The sequence below is a fragment of the Ceratosolen solmsi genome, unplaced genomic scaffold (genome assembly GCF_000503995.2).
Source record: "Ceratosolen solmsi marchali unplaced genomic scaffold, CerSol_1.0 scaffold3, whole genome shotgun sequence".
NCBI lineage: Eukaryota > Metazoa > Arthropoda > Insecta > Hymenoptera > Agaonidae > Ceratosolen > Ceratosolen solmsi.
In genome coordinates, this window is record NW_011948428.1 from 687,186 (window position 1) to 706,283 (window position 19,098).

The 19,098-nt window shown below is 27.4% G+C and overlaps 1 protein-coding gene across 1 annotated transcript in view; it reads left to right on the top strand.

Moving 5' to 3' along the window:
* Positions 1–19,062, top strand: part of Hk (potassium voltage-gated channel subfamily A regulatory beta subunit hyperkinetic) — a 22,984-nt gene extending 3,922 nt beyond the window's left edge. Inside the window, exons 3-8 of the mRNA XM_011501316.1 lie at positions 6,081–6,297; positions 8,882–9,009; positions 9,287–9,493; positions 12,019–12,122; positions 12,778–13,038; positions 18,678–19,062. Coding sequence (XP_011499618.1) covers positions 6,081–6,297; positions 8,882–9,009; positions 9,287–9,493; positions 12,019–12,122; positions 12,778–13,038; positions 18,678–18,779 — 1,019 coding nt within the window. The 3' untranslated portion in view covers positions 18,780–19,062. The remainder of the gene's footprint in view (positions 1–6,080; positions 6,298–8,881; positions 9,010–9,286; positions 9,494–12,018; positions 12,123–12,777; positions 13,039–18,677) is intronic.
* The last annotated feature ends 36 nt before the right edge of the window (positions 19,063–19,098 follow it).

A 19,098-nucleotide genomic window follows, 5' to 3' on the forward strand; every position in this document is an offset into this window, starting at 1 on the left:
GTACGTTTCACGCGTATCATAAAACGCAAACGAGAGAAAATTTTTCATCTCTGTATATAAAGTACCTATTTAAATAATCAAAATTTAAATGAATCAGGAAGGAAAATGATAATAATAAAATTATCATAATGATGCAAACGCATATGATACATGACATCAGAAGTGGAAATATTTTGTCTGCAAGTATTTGAATTTTACATAATATTTTCGGAATAACAAACTTTTTTTTTCTTATATTACATAGAAACCTTTTCCCTGTATGAGACAATAAATCGCAAACAAAAATCGACAATTTCTTTCAAACATGAATTTCGTATTAGATTACGTTATTCCCTATGAGAAGCATGAAAATCTCTTCAATGTTCATATATTAAAAATTAATTTTCACACAAATATTGCGCAATGATATAAAGAAGCAAATTCTTATTTTTCATAGATTTTCTAAAAATAATAATGATTTTAATAATAATAATAATAATAATAATAATAATAATAATAATAATAATAATAATAATAATAATAATAATAATAACAACAACAACAACAATAACATCAACAATAATAAAAAAAATATATATATAAATATTAAGTAAGTAAATTGAAGCAATAAATTAATTTTAGCAATAAAATATTATAATTTAACATATTGTTGAATATATTCAAATTTCTTAATTTATAAAAATAATTTATAAAAACAATGCTCTGATTATGAAAATAACTGTGTATTTTCCAATACTTTCCAATACCTTTTCTAAATGACATTTAACTTAAAAATTCATCAAAATATATTTTACATTAAATATATTTATATTTACATTTTATATGCATTTAAAAAATGGTCAATTATGTTACAAATATTGACAATCTACCTAAAGATTTTCTTATTTAATTTTATTATACATAATTATAAAAACAAATTTGTATTAGATTCTTTTGAAGTAGATTTAGTCAAAATTTAATAATAGAACTCATGCATCACAAACAATATTATGATATATATTTCTTTTATCAATTAATAATTATAGGATAATTTTGAAATAAAGTTCGTAAAAGAATTATAATTTGTTATATTTGTTAAAGTTGTTAAAAAAAAACTATTAAACATAATTAAATGAATAAATAATATTTCTAAAATTAAAAATTATTTTCAAATATTTGTATTTATAGCACATTGGTAGCTGTACAGAATATAAAATATTGAGTATACAAATAGTTGATTACTTGACGCTTACGAAGGTTATAACAATATACTTTACAAAATAACTATTTCAATGTGATTGAAAAAGGATATTTTGTCACTATTTTTCGAATACTTTGAACAATTGATTTTTTGTAAGTTTTACTCTCTATATAATACCTTACGATATTTAAAAAGTTATGAACTCTAGATAATTCAATCGACTTCTTACATTTTCTATATATAATAAGTGATGTTTGCAAAACGAAAACTTTATTTAAATTTCAAATTTAACAATATATTTTTAGTAATGCACATGCTGCTTTTCGGAATAAAGTTGACGCTTTCTAAATTTACAAGTTTTAACTTCAAATCAAGAAATACTTGCTATTTCACGATATTGAAATCACGCTCGTATTTGTAAATATATGCACGCATACATATCTATATATTGGCTTTAAATGGATCATTTTCATGTTTACAGAACATTCATAAATAATTACTTTCTCTCCAAATTATTTTGTATAAATAAAATGTTTACTACCCGCTTATTTAAAATTATTTTATAGCGAAATTTACAACATTTATAAAGTTTAAATTAATAATTTATAGATTTAAACAATTGACTATTTAATTATAATATGTTTGAAATATATATATATATATATATAAATTATATAAATTTTCATTTAGATAAAACTTATTTATAAATTATTAATAATATGTAAATTTCTATTGTATATTAATATATTAGATCGTTTAATCTTTAATGATTTAATAAATATTATTATTAAAGGTATATATTTAATTGATCATTAAATATTTTAGTTTTTTATAGTTTTTTTTTAAACCATAAATAATATTATTAAAAAATTACAAGTAATTAGCATAATATTTTGAAGTGATTTTTTCTTCTGATTTTTTCTTATTTTAATATACAATTATTTCTAGGTGACTAGCATTTACATGAATAATCGATATACATTAAATAAGAGCAAATTTAAATATTGAATTCACATAACGTTTTAGGGCGATATATAAAGGTTATGTATGTTTAAAATTTATTCATCCATTATTTTTTGCTTAGAATGAAAAATTGTGTAAAGACGAAGAATTTTAAATATGTAAATTACTTTGAAAACACTCACTTAAATCTGTATGATAAATGAAAAGCCTTCTACAGTCCATTTTAGAATATATTTTATCTCATTAATTATCAAAAGTATTGTAATTAAATACCTTGTTGTATTATTCAAATGTCGTAGAAATAAAATTTTTATATTATAGTATTTAGAAATGCTAAAGCTACTTTTGATGATAAATTTAATACAATTTACAATAAATATAATATAGGACTTCCATTTTACAAAAATTAATGACTAAATTATCCAATCATTATTTAATTACAATATATTTAAAATAACCATAAGCATAATATAAAAACTAAATAAAAGTTGGTAAAGTAATAAAATTAATTATAATCGATGACTCTTTTGAGATTTTTTACTTATCTTTAAGTCGAATGGGTCTGTATTTTCAAAAAATAGCATTATTCTCGAATGGTTCAAGTCAAAGAATAATTTTACAAAAAATAAAAATCGCTTATTTCGACATATTAAAAAAATTTTATACATAGGAATATAAGCATCGAATGTTGTGTTTTATATATGAAAATTATTGCTAATTCTAAAAAAATGTACGAAATATATTTTCAAATATAATTAAATGCGTTGAAAATTCAAATTTAAATAATAAAAATCTATAAGAGACTACTTTTAGATATCAGAATTTTACAGTGATATAAAGAGATGGAAATAATATCTTGAATTTCAAAATAGTTAATTATTGAGGATCGATAATTGTAATTAAGATGCAATAAGTAAAAATATGAATAGCTTCAAAATTCTTTGAATAGGTATAATTTATCCAATACTTTTATACATAAAAATGAAATAGATAAATAAATAAATAAATAAAAAAAATATGTACTATTGTCCCAATAAAATTAACGATTTAAGCAGTGACTAGGAAGGAATATTAATCGCGGGCTCCGAATAAATAAATCGCCTTACGTACTTTTTTATTATTAATCTTTCGATTTATTTAGGGTAACGATAATTGCCGCTTTCTTATCTTCTCCGCCGTCGCATACGTAATACTCCGTCTTGAATTTCGTCCATTTTCTTTTTTGTTGCATGGATTTGCTCAGGGGATTACGAATTCCACGTCCCACGGGATTCTCCTTTCGTCTTCTGGCTTTACCGCATAAAAGCGCGATTCATTTTTATTTTGCCGTCCTCCTCTCGTTCCCACTCCCCTGTCGCTCTCTGCGTCTGACATTCAAATCGTCCATCGAGGATAATGCGAAATGGCCATCTTCCTCGAATATGCAACTGGAGGTGCAGCAATATTGGAGGTAATCGCCCTGAAAAAGCGCGGCTTAGCTGTGCGACGTGGGAGGGGGAAACGATCGCATTACCCGTCTGATGTTGTGTGCGTTACCACTTATCCAAGAATGGCAATGCAATTCTTTCCTGCTTTTCTCCCTTCCCCCTCCCAATCATTATCGCCCATTCTGCGATCGTCGCTTTGTGAGTGAAGATCTTAGCTGATGGGAGAGCAAAGTGGATCGTTTTATTGTGGTTGCGTCTATATTTGAATGTAGCCATAATACTTTTTGAATATGTCCGTGTATTAATCGTCTGTTTACCTCTCAGCTTACCATTTCTCTCCAAGGTATTTTCACTTGACAATAGCAAAAATATTATCGAGTGGCTTTAACGAAGATTAAAAGACTTAGTAATGCACAATACAGCTAATAATTATGAATAAATGGAAAATCTATTAATTGCAAAATTTCAATATGATTTATATAAATTATGATTCGTAGTGAATTGTTTATAATGAGATAATTAGATAATTGCGAGTTAATAAAGTATTTCAATGTAAGATATCGATGGCTTACTGCACTTCTTCAAAGTTCATAAAATACTTACTTTAATATATTCAACTAAACAGTATTATAAATTAAAATAAAAAGTATTATATTTACTGGATAGCTGAATTGTAAAGAATTTAAATTAGTATAAGGAACGAAGTTATCGACATTTTAAATTTAACTATAATGGCAAGCACGTAGCAACTCAATTTCGAATTAAATAAAATTTTATTGAAAACTCTCACATTAACATTGTTATTAATATTTTAACGCTTTGTGCATGAATTTGTCAGATTTATAACAGTGAGAAGATTATATATTACACATCCTAATACCTCATTATCATTGTTATGCATGATAATTATTATTTTATCATTCATTGACAATTCTTTAGCTGATATACTATTTTTAATAGGAAACATCCAATAAAATATTTAAAACAATATATCAATGCGAGATATAAATTATTTTCAATTAGTATGTAAAATATATTCAAGTGACTATTAAACAAAATTAACTCGTATCCAAGTAATGATAATTTAGATAAATAAAATTTTAAAAATATCTAAATCTACACAGATTTTCTAAATTAATTGAATATATATACATATACACACACACATATATATATATATATATTATTAAAATATTTACAAAGTGATCAAAGTTTAGCTGCAATTTACATTACATAGTTTATTATAAAAAAAAACATCATTACCTAGTTTATTATCTAAATAAAGGTAGAATATCAATTGACATTTTATTCTTCAACTATTTATTTTACCGCAATGCTGGCAAACAATTAATATCCGTAAACAACTAAAGGGCAACTTGAAATCTCGCTTTTTCGATGAATTTCAAAAGATTTAATGTTGCCATGACTGTTCGCTCACGCTGTAAATATTTTAATCACTTAATTTTTTAATTTTATGAATTGCAAAAATATTTCATTAAGAAACAAGGAATTCAGAATTGCATAGCCGTATAAATTACCGTTCGACAGACAAAATAAATAAAAAATAGAAATAAACGTGAACACGAAAACGAAAAGAAAAAAAAAACAATGAATCAATAGTTTCGAATGAAAAGCTTCAATTTGTTATCATATAATAATGCATCTAATTATTTATCTTTTAAATCATGTTAGCTAGTGTAGAATTTCTTTTCCCTTTTGTTCTTTAATTTCAATGAACACTATTGTCCTATTAGCCTAAATAAGATAAATATTCTTGGCGGCCAATTAAATGTATTTACGGAGAGTAATAATCGAAATAATGATTAATTACCCTTTTCATTTTATAATGTAAAGTCTGCAATGTGGTGCATCAAGTCTCATGAATTAGTCATCTTCGCATATAATAAATTAAGTCAAAGATCCCCATTCCAAGTAAATAAAATTATGGGTACGCCCATTGTTATGCTTAGAACAATAATAATTGTTCTGCATCGTATATTTGTAATACCCGTGAGAAAATGTCGTCTTAGCCCGAAAAGCCCGTAATCAATGTTTGCCTTTTTATTTACAAAGCATAGAAACGCGCACGCACGCCCATGTTATCTAGCAATTAAAAATGCTTCTCAGTCCCTCGAACGCTAATCATTGCACCGGGAAATGTAATTTCCACTTGACATGGCGAGCTGCTTTTTCCCTGTAAATAAATCAACGCCAGCGCTCAAAGACTTAGCTCGCGAAATTATTAGATAGCCCTCCCGGTCCCAGCTAATCCACCGATAAGTAAGCTGCGCGATATTAACGGGTGGTTGGGGGGCTGGAACTGGGAGGTGGGAGGGATGGGAGTAGGGCGAGTAGGGGTTAGTTGAGGAGGGGATTGAGGGGGGGGGCGTAGCCACCGTCGAAGGTAGGGAGCAATGCGTTAATCGATGTTCAGTCGCTATGACCCGAGCTGACCGCTGTGCGAAAAATGTGGGAAGTTCCCTTGGGACGGTTTTTTGCTTCCGATTCAGGCACCTGGACGACCTTCGGCAGCGCGAACGGCTCCAACAGCGAGGAGAACGCCGAGGCCGTCATATCCCTCGCTTACGAGAGTGGCATCAACGTCTTCGACCTTAGCGAGGCGCACAGCGGACCCAAGGCCGAGATCCAGCTCGGGCGTATACTGCAGAAGCGCAATTGGAGTCGCACCAGCTACGTCGTTACCACGAAAATCTACTGGAATCCAAAGTGAGTCTGATGGATGGGGCTGGAGCGCGGCTTTTTATATGTAGCCCATGACGAGGATGAGGCGAATTGTAAAACTGCAAATTCCGAGGTTCTATTCCTAGAGGGTTGATGTGCGAAAAATAAGCACCGCGGTGAGGATGATTTAAACACGAACTTCTCATTCTCTATGGGCTCTATAAAGTGTTGAGGTATGTTCAATGACATTCGATGATAGAGTATACAAACTTTTGTATACATAAATTTTTTAATTGCAATAGCTAGCTTATAGAAATAATGTTTTTCTTATGAAAATTGGGGCGATCGAAACATATTCTTTCTCTTTTACTTAGGCAAACGTATTGTACTTAGGCAAATGCACATTAGTTAATTGGATCTGGGATGATAATTGTGCTAGCCATAATTTTTGTTACTTAGGTTTCGTTGACTCTCGAGTTCAACAGTGTGAGAGAATATTACACACACATACGCAAAATGGTTAAAGCACATCATAGGATTTAACTACTTGAAAAAATTACAATAACCACATTGTATTCGAAATAGTGCAAAAGCAAAGAAAAATAATAACGTTCGATAAAAACGAAATATCCAAGGTAAAGAGTGTGACATTATCAATTTGAAATTCTATTTTAAACAGTAGATGGTAAGAAATAATACTCTAAGACTTCCAAATGAATGGATACAAGGATTTGTAGTTAGTATTTGGGTCATTGAAGCCCTAACCAATAATAATCAAACTTGCTTATATTGTTACTATTGTTTAAAACTTTCTTTAATACAATTGTCAGAAAACAATTTTCAAATGTAATTATATATATATATATATATATATATATATATATATGAGCATTTCAAGATAATTCTTTTTATTCCGATAATATATATTTAATTAATGATAAATATATATTCTCTTTTAGTTCTGATCTTCTTAGAGTTCTTCTGAAATTTTATATATTTATAGTTTTACATATTTATGATGATTTATTAATTGATGTTGATTTATTCGTATGTATAATTATTATGTGCAACCAAACTATTTAATACGAAAATTAGCAACATATAAGTAGAAAGAGTATTAGCGATATTGAAAGGAAAAATTTTCACTTGCAACGCAAATGAAGTATATAGAATTAAATAGTCGTTACATAGTCGTTTTCTCTTGAAAAAAACGTATATTTGTTAATTTATTTTTAAAGTATCAAACTTGAACAAAAATACTAAATTTCTTATAAAAAATATATTAACGCATCGAGACTAATTCAATATATTATTTTCAAAAATTAATTGACAATTATAGTAAATTCGCTAGAATATGCATAATTAATTATAATAATAATTCATAAATTCAATTGAAATTCATGGAAATCGAACGTGAACTTTCAGTGTAAATGTATAGTTGTCAATTTAATAATAAAAGTTTAACTTAAGCTAGGAGCATTCCAATTAACTATAGCGATTTTAGCAACAGTTATATGTTTTAATTTTCCAATTATCTAGTAAATCTAGTACCGTTATTATCGATATAAATAAAATAAAGGATATTAGAAAATAAGGTAATAATATTTAGAAAATAATAATTATAATATTTTTTATGAAATTAAATGAAATGAATAAAGTTAATGAATAAACTAAGCTCAAACTGTTACAAATACAATATTTATAATATTTATAAGAATATCGATGTTCCTCTATCTACACTGAACTTAGTACAGTAGTGATTAAAGTTGGAAATTAGAATGTGATAATGAAATGGAAAAATTCGAGCAGTCATAAGCTATAGACAATCTATATCGAATTCCATGTTATAAGGGTAATTTAATTATAATGATTAAGATGGGCGAGGGATGTAAGTGAAATAGAAAAGAGCAATATATAAGGTTTCAGCAAGCAAGCGGAATAGCATAATAAAAGATCTTCAGGCATCTGTAACGAAAGTAGTGGAGAGAAAATGTTTAATTAAATTTAAAGAAGATAGGGTACGTGCAAGTATTTTAGCTGGAACAAAGAATTAGCTGAAATGATCATTACCGCCTAATAAGGTGCGGCACTGTTAGTTTGTAAAATAAATTAAAGGAATGCCAACGCTTGGGTCAATTTTGGCACACGTGTTTCAATTATTTTATATTCAACACACTTCATTGAGGTTCCAATGTGAATACTGGACAGCAGGTGTATTAAACCGAATATAAAATCCTCTAGAAAAAAAAAAAAAAAAAAAACAAGAAGAAAAAAGATGAAGATTCTTTATAGATTCACTTTATAATTTATTTGCGATCTAATACATTTAATTGAAATTAATTTCATATTTTCGAAGATAATTTTCTATACGTTTTTAAATAAATATCGATTTTTCTTAATTTCACACTACAGCATTATTTCATAAAATCAAGTGTTTCATTGATACGAGAATAATGAATATGTCATTAATCATTATCTCGTACTCGGTGACACATGATGGAGCGCGCGGTGATTAATTGTTGCAGCTGCTCCATTAATCAATGACTAAATTAGGAATTTATTTGCACGTTTATTTTCAAATGTTATAAGGGCGAAAATGACGTATTTATTATTTAATTATTAATTTAAGATCCGAGGCAAGAGGACTTTCGAGGAAGCACATTATTGAAACGGTACAGGCATCGTTGGCTCGGCTTCAATTATCCTACATAGACATTGTTATGATTCACAAAGTCGATTCAACTTGCCCCATGGAAGGTATGTATATTTCATAATATTCGACAAATTTATTAATGAATAATTACTTGTGTGTAATCCCGTCAATCAAGATTAAATTGTTTTTAAACACGCAATGATAATTTACATGAAAATTCAAGAACTTTTGTATTTAAAGTCATTATGAAAATTCAAATGACCATATAACATATATGACTGCGAAAATGAAAAATAAATAATATTCTTTCTAATATAAATAAGAATTATTAATGCGATTAAATTTAAGGGGATAAAAATATCAGAAAATTTGTTTTCATAGAAATCGTTCGCGCTATGAATTATGTGATAAGTAAAGGATGGGCTATGTATTGGGGGACTTCAAGATGGTCGCCCGTCGAAATTATGGAAGCTTACTCCAACTGCCGGCAATTCAATTGCGTAACGCCAATCGTCGAGCAAGCGGAATATCACCTTTTCTACAGAGATAAACCCGAGCTTTACATGCCCGAGTTGTACAATAAAATTGGTAAAATACATTGACGAAATTGGTAAATTGCATTATCAGATGTGTTTATTTTTTATTACGTTTTATTTATTTTTACGTTTTATTTTCTTCACTCGACATAAAAGCACTCGATACGAGCGAGAAATTTATTATTAATTTTTTGCTTCAACTTATACAATCAAGTTACATTATTTAGCATTAGAAAGATTTTTCATTTATTGATCCTTGAGTTGTACAATGCGAAATAGTATAATCGAGAGAGGCAGAGGAAATCAAGCTATTGAATTATTTCCGTCTCTCTGCTTCTCCTCGTGATCTACTTAAAATCGATTTTTACATGATAGGTAAGATAAGTCACGTTTAAGAAATTTTAAATTTACATCACGGCTAACATTATCGTTTTAATTGATTACTTTTGTTTACACTGATAAAGTTCATTCATTTTAAGCAATTTATCGTTCGAAATATTTGTATATATAAAGAAATGTTTCAAATGCGCTAGAGAGCATGTGAAATATTGTATTTTCAATCCTTTCAAATCATAAAAAATATTTCAATTTTTTATGCCTGCGTGATATTTTTGTGAAAGAATTTTTAAATATTGGCAATTATTATTAAATGTTTACACGTTTCGTTCAATAGGCAAATAAAATTCTACATGTTTTTTTTTCTTCAAAATTTACTATTCAAAATTATTAACAAAACAATTATTAACATATTAACAAACATTAACAATCATTAGATTTAAACAATAAATAGAATATTTTAAAAGAACATTCATTAAAAAATTTTTTAGTTCAAATTATTTTACGAACTAAAGAAGTTATTGTTAATTTAATTAGCATAGTATTCTGAACTTTAATTTGTGCTTGTAGCTGCTCAAGTTATGAGCTCTTTTTTATTTATTAATTAATTAGTTAAATTTATGTAAATGCTGTACAAGCATTATTAAAAATTTTTTAAAAGGATATTCAATATTTAAAAATACAAAAAGTTCAAATAATAATGTTTTCAATATGATATATTAACCTTTATTAAAAAATATTCTTTCATGTTTTGTATATATAGATACATGCATGCGAGAAATAATTTATATTAATTCTATTTTATTTTTAGTACTTTAAATAATAGATTTACGCTCGTTTCTGTAAGTATAGTCATTACACACACGCCCGCGCATACGCATACGCATATATATATATATATACAAATATCGAAGTAGATAAGTAAATAGTATAATCTAATTATTGATATTATTCAACTTATAATAAGTTCTAAATTAAAATTCAGAATTATACACAATTTTATACTATCTAATATTTTGATTGAAATGGATAATAATAATATTTCTGAGTTTTCAATATATTTTGTATTGCAGATTTATTTTTGATTAGTATATGAGAATTCTAATTACTTACAAAACTTTTTAGTTTGTTTAGCTAATTACTTTTCCAACATCAATAAAGCATTCAAGTTTCACGCATAAGATTACGTATATTGCTCGATTTCGTTAAAGTTATGCTCATAATTGTTCAATAAAACAAAACAAAAAAAATTATACAATTTTGATTTGCAATTATAAATGAAAAAACAAGTAAATAAATAATACGGTATTTATAAATAAATTCTTTCTGCACTTAATTATATTCTTTGCATTAGTTTCATTTATTATAAATAAATGAATAAAATTTCTTTTAAATGAAATATTAGTATATTAAAGCGGCATAACTCAGTCGATTTTCCGTGCTTTATAGTTTGTTTGCCAAATTTATAAATTTTTATGATTCGTTATTGGCTTATGTCTACAAAATTAATTTGCAAAATAATTCGCATTCATATTTTGCTACTATTTTTCTATTGACATAATAGTGTAATGTTGTTTAAGTATAGAATATGAAATGTAAGATAATAATAACATAAAATTAATGATTGTTTATTAACATTATATTGTTTTATAGAATATTTTGTAATTAGTCCATATCTATTGGATATTTTTAATTACTCTTTGTTAAAAATGTACAGAAATTATAATTTATACTTAAATAATTGATTATATATATACATATATATATATATATATATATATATATATATATATATATATATATATCCATGTAGTCCTTATTCCTTTAATTATGAAGCGCATAATGTTCGATAGAATAATTTGTCAATAACTCAATGAAACTATTTCATTTTATTCAAGAAAATAGTTCAACATTAAAATTCCCAATATCTTTATAGACGCGTTCGATATTATTTTTGCAAAATAATTTTGACGCGTCTATGAGATTGGTCGAAGATATTAATAATATAATAGTATGAAATTTGCGATCATAAGATAAATAATTATATTGATCCAATAAGAATCATAACATTCGGTACATTATCTTATTAAAGTAAAACTGCTCTCTCATTCACAATGCAGCAGACAATTATTGACTTAGCAAATGACAAAGTGCTCATTTTTAGTACTCCATAAAATGAATTTTTTATTTTAAAATTTACCAAACAGCCTTTGTCACAGTATGCAATCAATGTTTTTACAGGTGTCGGCTTGATGTGTTGGTCGACAATGTCGATCGGCATGATATCGACTCGGGGCGAAGATATCGGTATGTCGGTTCTTTCTAGATCGAGATCTTCGTACAGGGTAAGTCGCATATTTGCAATATATAATAGAATTCATCGGCATTAAAAAGTGCGTGCCGCAGTAGTAGAAGATTCCCGAGAATCTCATGTAAGCGAAAAACTTATTGCATCAGTAAACTAGAGCGCAGACCTTTAATGTAGCGGCGATTAAGATATCGCGCAAGTAGATGAAAATTAGTCGTCATCTTCTTCGTCATCTTTTTCTTCTGCTTCTTTGTCACGCAAAAAAAATTTATTAATTTTCCTTGAATGACGAGTCTCGGTCTTTATATAGAGAGTTTTATCAAATCTCGATATTCCGCTACTTCATTTGTGCGATACTTGCAAATGAACGATAATAATATGCGATTGAGAAAATTGAGGAATTTAAGAAAACAGCAACAGGAATTTCGCAAGCTTGTCAATCGTCGACATTCCAATGTCGCCACAGACCCTTAAAATTAACTTAGCCTCCCTTAAAATGCCCTTATATAATGCACAGATAACGAAAGACAGTGTTAGGTGGATTAATAGTCGATGTAGAAGGAGTCGCGTAAGAAAGTCGCTTTATTCGCGTGTGAAATAATCGTCCCTTTGATCGTGCTTTACGAGAGTTGACAATGAATGTGAAAAAATGGCGCGCGAGTATTGTAGCTCGAGGGAGAGCCTAGTGGCAGACATCAATCAAAAGCGGGCATTGTAGCGACGATCGAATGAAAATGTTCCGTCGACAGGAGCAATGGCGCAAGGGCTCGATGGACTCCGAGACGAAAAGGTACTCGGATAAGATACGTGACATTTGCGCATTCGCCGAGAGACTCGGCTGCACGTTCACCCAACTGTCGATCGCATGGTCCCTCAAGAATGAAAGTGTCCAGTGCCTTCTCCTCGGTGCGACCAACATCGAACAGCTTTACGAGAGCCTCCAGAGCTTGCAGGTGAGCACCCAAGTCTTCTTCTTCTACCCCTGGATTTCTCACATTTTACGGACATAACATGCATATTTAATACGTGAATATTTTATCATAAGCTACAAGTACATTCGATTCATTGTTCAACTCGTGTTTATATCATCCGACATTGCCAAATGCTTCGTAACATGTTATATGGTTTTATAGGCAAATCAGCATTCCCCCCCCCCCCCCCTCCTCCTCCTCTCGCCACATTCGCTTTATTTTCCTTCTCTTCAAATTCAATCCTCTTACTCGCACAGCAATATCTTATTATTTATTACATTTAAAAATTTCACTTTTACCTTCAATAATGATACTTAAAATACATTGTCATATTTATGACTTTTGTTGGTATATTTCGCTTCAATAACTTATATAAAGAAGATTTTGCCACAGAGTTGTAAGGCGTGCAAATCAAATCGAGCTTGAAACGAGCTTGTAATAAATATTAATCGAAGAACGAATCGAAATTATTTTTACATTTTACGCACTATCTAATCAACAATATAAATGTTTAAATCAATATTTTCCTTTACAAAATAAATTTCATTGAAGATTTGTTAACGTACAACAGAAGATATTCATCGGTTCACGTTACACGCGTGTTTCAATGTACTTTAATAATGATTTTTAGAATAATTTTAAACAATATCATTGACGATTTGAAAATCTCACAGAAATCATATCTATTATATTTCAAATTAATACAAAGAAAAAAACGCAAACAAAAATCAATTAATAAATTAATTATTCAATTTTTAATGAAAAAGAGTCATGTGGGTATATAATATTTTGTATAATAAAGAATCATTGTGAATATTAATATACAATATTTTATTAAAAAATCTGAATTCCTTAAATTGAAAAGTCAATTTACATTGACTAACTATTTATTTAAAATACTAACATATTTAAAATTTTTTTTTATTTTCTATCATTTTTCGAGGTAAAAAAAGTAACTAAATATTTTTTTTTATTTTTTTTTTTTGTTTTTAAATATTTTTAACTCGATGTAATCGCTTCATTCGTAAAAGTACGAAAATATATTTTATAAAAGTATAGGAAAGTTTTTTTCTTTTATTATTAATGTAATATTTAATATGGAATACGTTTTCCAACATTGATATGGCTGTCAAATAAATAATTTGTTTACTTTGAATGTACGTAAGAATTTATACAATCATACATTATTATTGATATATCTATTTTATAAAAAAAAAAAAAAAAAAAAAAAAAAAAAAAAAAAAAAAAAAAAAAAAAAATAAAGTTCGATACTCAATTAAGCATACTACACAAGTATTATAATTTATTAAGTTTCTTAATGAAACTTTTATTTAATATAATAGAAATTAATTTATGTAAAGGTTAGTGACCATGTAGAATATGTAAACAGTTAACAGTAATAAAAATGAGAAATAATATTTTCATAATAAATAATTTATATTTTTTCAAACTACACTCATCGGAATGTTACAGAAATAGTTTTGTTCTACATTGCATATACTTGTTTATACTATTTACTCTAAAATTTTCGCTACAATTCCTTTGGGTTAATTTTAGGCAAACTTCTTCAGTCCGGACTGCTTTTGTTCTTGAACAATCGAGAATTCAACACGACCACGAAGTTCGCTTGCCCCCTTCACACTTAAATTTTCAACCTTCGTGGAAAAACTTTAGTGTTTTTCACCGTAATAGTACATTACAACTTTTGCTAGTAAAATTACATTATTGTTTTTGTGTAGAAAATTTTTCTTCCCCTCGTAGAACTCAGTTCTGATGTATGGAATACAATATTTTTAGAATTATAGATACACAGCCGCTCTCGTGCATTATAATATTCCTATCGAATTCATAAATTCCAATATTTTACCTATTTATTTATTATGCCGCGTATGAATGCTATTATTATTAATATAATCAGCTTAATTTAATAGGAATTTATTATAGGATATTTTTAAGTAAAACAAATTACAATGAAGTATCTTCGAAATATAATAAAATGACAATTTAATGATTTACAATAAAAATTTAAAGGATATTCTGTTCCTACAGGTCTATGTCATTAATAATATTCATCATGTAACTCGATAAATATTTCATTAATGTTTATGACAGTATAATTTCTATGACTTATAAAGCATTTCATTCAAATTTATTCTATTCATATCATTTTTCATGACTGAAATTCAGTTTCTTAAAATTTATGATATCTATGTCATAATTACTATCATTCTTTTTAGATTTAACGAGATTAATTTATGAAAGTTAATTATAATATTAAATAAATTTAAGTTCTTTTGTATAACTTTCAATCTGTATAACTACTAATTTCTTAGCGTTCAATGTATTTTTAAGTAAGCAATATTTCTTTGATATTACTTTTAGTTTGCTGTACTCCTACTAATTTGATTATTTTTTTTTAATAATTTTCTAATATTTTACAACCTATTATTACTTACTGTACCACTTTATTACTATTTTCTTGCTATTATTACTTTATTACTATTATTTTGCTTTCTGAAGTGAGAATCCAATAATCTTATAATAAATTATTATAAATTATAGTGGTTTCATTGTTTTGGTAACTGTATTTTAATAATTCTTATAAAATTGCTTAATTGGTAAATTCTCTATAATCGTTAACTTGGATATTTTATTAGAATCACTTCACGTGTTGTCGAAAATTCAAAGTATTACGTAAGCTTAAATCGCAATACCAAATTATGGATTTATAATTCAGTTTAAAGAGAACAGAGATTGATTGATTGTTATGGTAACTGTGCAACTAATTCAATTATTATATAATTGTAGGCATATATTCTGCTTTGGTTAATCATTATAAAATAATATTCATTTAAAATATTACTTTCTACGCAAGGGATTTATTATAGCATTTTATTAATTGATCATGAAGAAAAAATGTTATTAGCAAAAGATTTTAAACATTTTTACAAATAATTTTTGGAAAAAATTCAATAAATATTTTCCACGTATCTATGCAAATTAAGTGTACACACGTAAAATTATATTCAGAATTACATTACCATTTCAATGCTTCTGAAAACATTATATTTTTTCTTTGTGATTTGCCTATTTGAATATTAATTGTTATTAGAGATACGTTTATCAGATATACGTTAAAGATAATAAAAAACACATATATATTTTTATCGGTTTTACTTGTATTTTCATATTGTTATTTCAAATGTTGATAATACATTAATAGTAATTGACAAGTATTTATGAATTATTAAATGCTACTTTTTATATAGGGAAACTCAATTTTATAATTGTTATTTATAAAATTCTTTTAATAAAATTTCTCTATTAAGATTGAAATTGACCTATTTGTAATAAAAAAAAAATTACCGTAATTAATTAACATTTCATTTTTGTTTAAATGTAACATGAAATTTTTATTTATTTTAAACATCCAATCCTGTAAATTATTACTAATCCGACAAAAATTACACACATACGATAGAGATTCTTTTTATATTTTATAATTAACTATTCTTATGTAAAATGTATTCTACAAGTTTATCATTTATATATTTAGAGTATTAATACACTATGCACGTACGTATGGCATCATCAGTCTATCGAAATATTAATGTTATTTGTTATTATATTATTTATTTATACATTTTCTATATTATAATATGTTATTAGTAATAAGGTACGTTCTATTACATTTAAATGAAAAAGATCGTCTGTTGTCCTTTCTTGCCATACAATATATTTATAAAGTATAAAAACTTCAAAGTATGGAAGATTTTCTAAAGCTTTTTATTTTAAAATGTTTTTTAATTGAAATAATATAATTGGATCGATATACTTTTAACATTCATTGTTTTAAATAGATAAATAATTTTCTTCGAACTTAGTTTGTACTGTATTCTGTATTGTATTGTCGACTCTATCGTTTTCTGATAATATTTCCTAGAAATAAGCATTATTTAGAATTTATTGTAATTCACAATTTTAAATAATAAAATATAAAATTATAATAATGTAAAAGGTTAACAAAAAATAAATTAATTTTTTCAAGTACGTGTAGGAAATTGCTTTAGTGAGTGATTATTATTTTTTCAGACAAAAGATTCTGGAATTTCAATTTTATGTTCTACCATTTCTTACTTACTTTCTCTACTGTATTAATTCATCGGATTAATAATGTCTGCTCAAAATCAGTTAGCAAACATAAATTTCGATCTTAAATAATCGTATTGAATAGTAATGTTGAGAGAAAGAGGAAAATTCTAGTGCATAATAAATAATGTCATTTAAAAAACAGAAACTTAAATTTAAGTTTTATGTATTTCTTTTTAAATTACTCTATATGTGTACTGTATTAATTATAAATAATGTTCAATTAATTGTAATATTCATAAAATTGATTGACATTGTCGTTTAATTTTATCTGAGTAATAAAGCTACTTTGATTTGTTTAAGCTATAATATATTCATGATAATACAATATGCATGTTGTGTCGTATATTTACTTTTCAGTTCCATAGAAGCCAATGTTGACTGGTGTTGTGTGAATTGGTTTGGAAACTAAAATCTCGCACAAGTTGAACTTGTTGAGGAACTCCAAGATACAGATACATTTGTCTATTTATGCAAACTGTTTTCCTTAAGAGGGGACCTTTGGAAATCATTTATTTAGAAAAATACGTTTACACATGAGCATTTTCAAATTCTTTGATTGAGAAAAATTTTCCCTTAATTTTCAATTTATTTAAACAATCTTATTAAAGACGTTGTAAAAGACATTAAAGACATTTAATCGAAGAATAACTTTAAAATGGTGTATAAATTTTATATTATAAAAATTGATAAACCGTTGTAATTATAATTTTACAAAATGGGTAACAAGATGAGCTTAAGAAATGTTATTCGTGCAAGTTTGCAAGCCATAAATTACGAATCAAGTATGAACATTTATTAAATACGATTGCATCTGAACATGAACATTCAGATGTGTTTGATATTAATCATACAATGTCAAATATGCTCATAGTTATGTCATTAGAATAGAGTTTTCGTAAAAGCTAAAACTAATGTTACAAATATTGAGAAAAGATTATCCGATACTACGTCGATAAGAATTTTGAATTATTATTTATTATTTATTATTTATTATTAAATGTATTTGAATATATAGCTGCGACTGTTAAGCGAATTAACCGTTAAGCTAAAGCAAGATGATAAATACGAATAAACAAATGTCTCTAGTATTTTAAAACGAATAGTTGAATAGTAAAAAATTCACACTCAACGTATTAATAAATTAAATAGCAGAGTTTATAGTATTTATTTACGAGCACATGTAAGTGAATAATACTTGCAATATCAAATAGTATATTAAAAATATGTAAAAGAAGTTAATTTCGATAAAATTGACATTGCGGTAATCGATTAGTTCCTCATTCCCCACTGCTTAATGAAATTCGAAAATGGAACATTGCCAATGTGCTCTCCTAGTGAGTTATCGAATCCAGATAATAGCGCGAGCTGCTTTCTCTCTCTCTCTCTCTCTCTATCTATCTATCCATCTATCCATCTATCTATCTATCTATCTATCTATCTCTATCTCTGTATCTCTCTTTCTGCCTTAGCTCATTCCACGGCTGACCATGTCGACAATGACCGAGATTGAGAGGATCCTCTTAAATAAACCATCCCGTCCGCCGATGGTCTCGACTCTTCAACTAAGATGACAGTCGCTTTGCCCCCACGCGAGTCGTGGGGGTTCGCTGGTCGGCAGCCCGAAGAACGAAATTGCGGGTTACAACGGCCAGCATCCGGATCACCAGCACGAGCAGAGCAACAAGGACCAGTCCCAGAAGGTCTCCTTCTGCGAGATACAATGATGAGCGGCCACACATACACAAAAACACGTAACACGTTGCGTCCCGTGCATCCTGCCATTGGTGCGCTCCATCGGCGAATTCCGCACAATGCATCTTTCCGACCTGACCCACGTCTTTTATTACCGTATGATGCCCCACGACTGCTCTTTCGTCCCGGGTGCGGTCG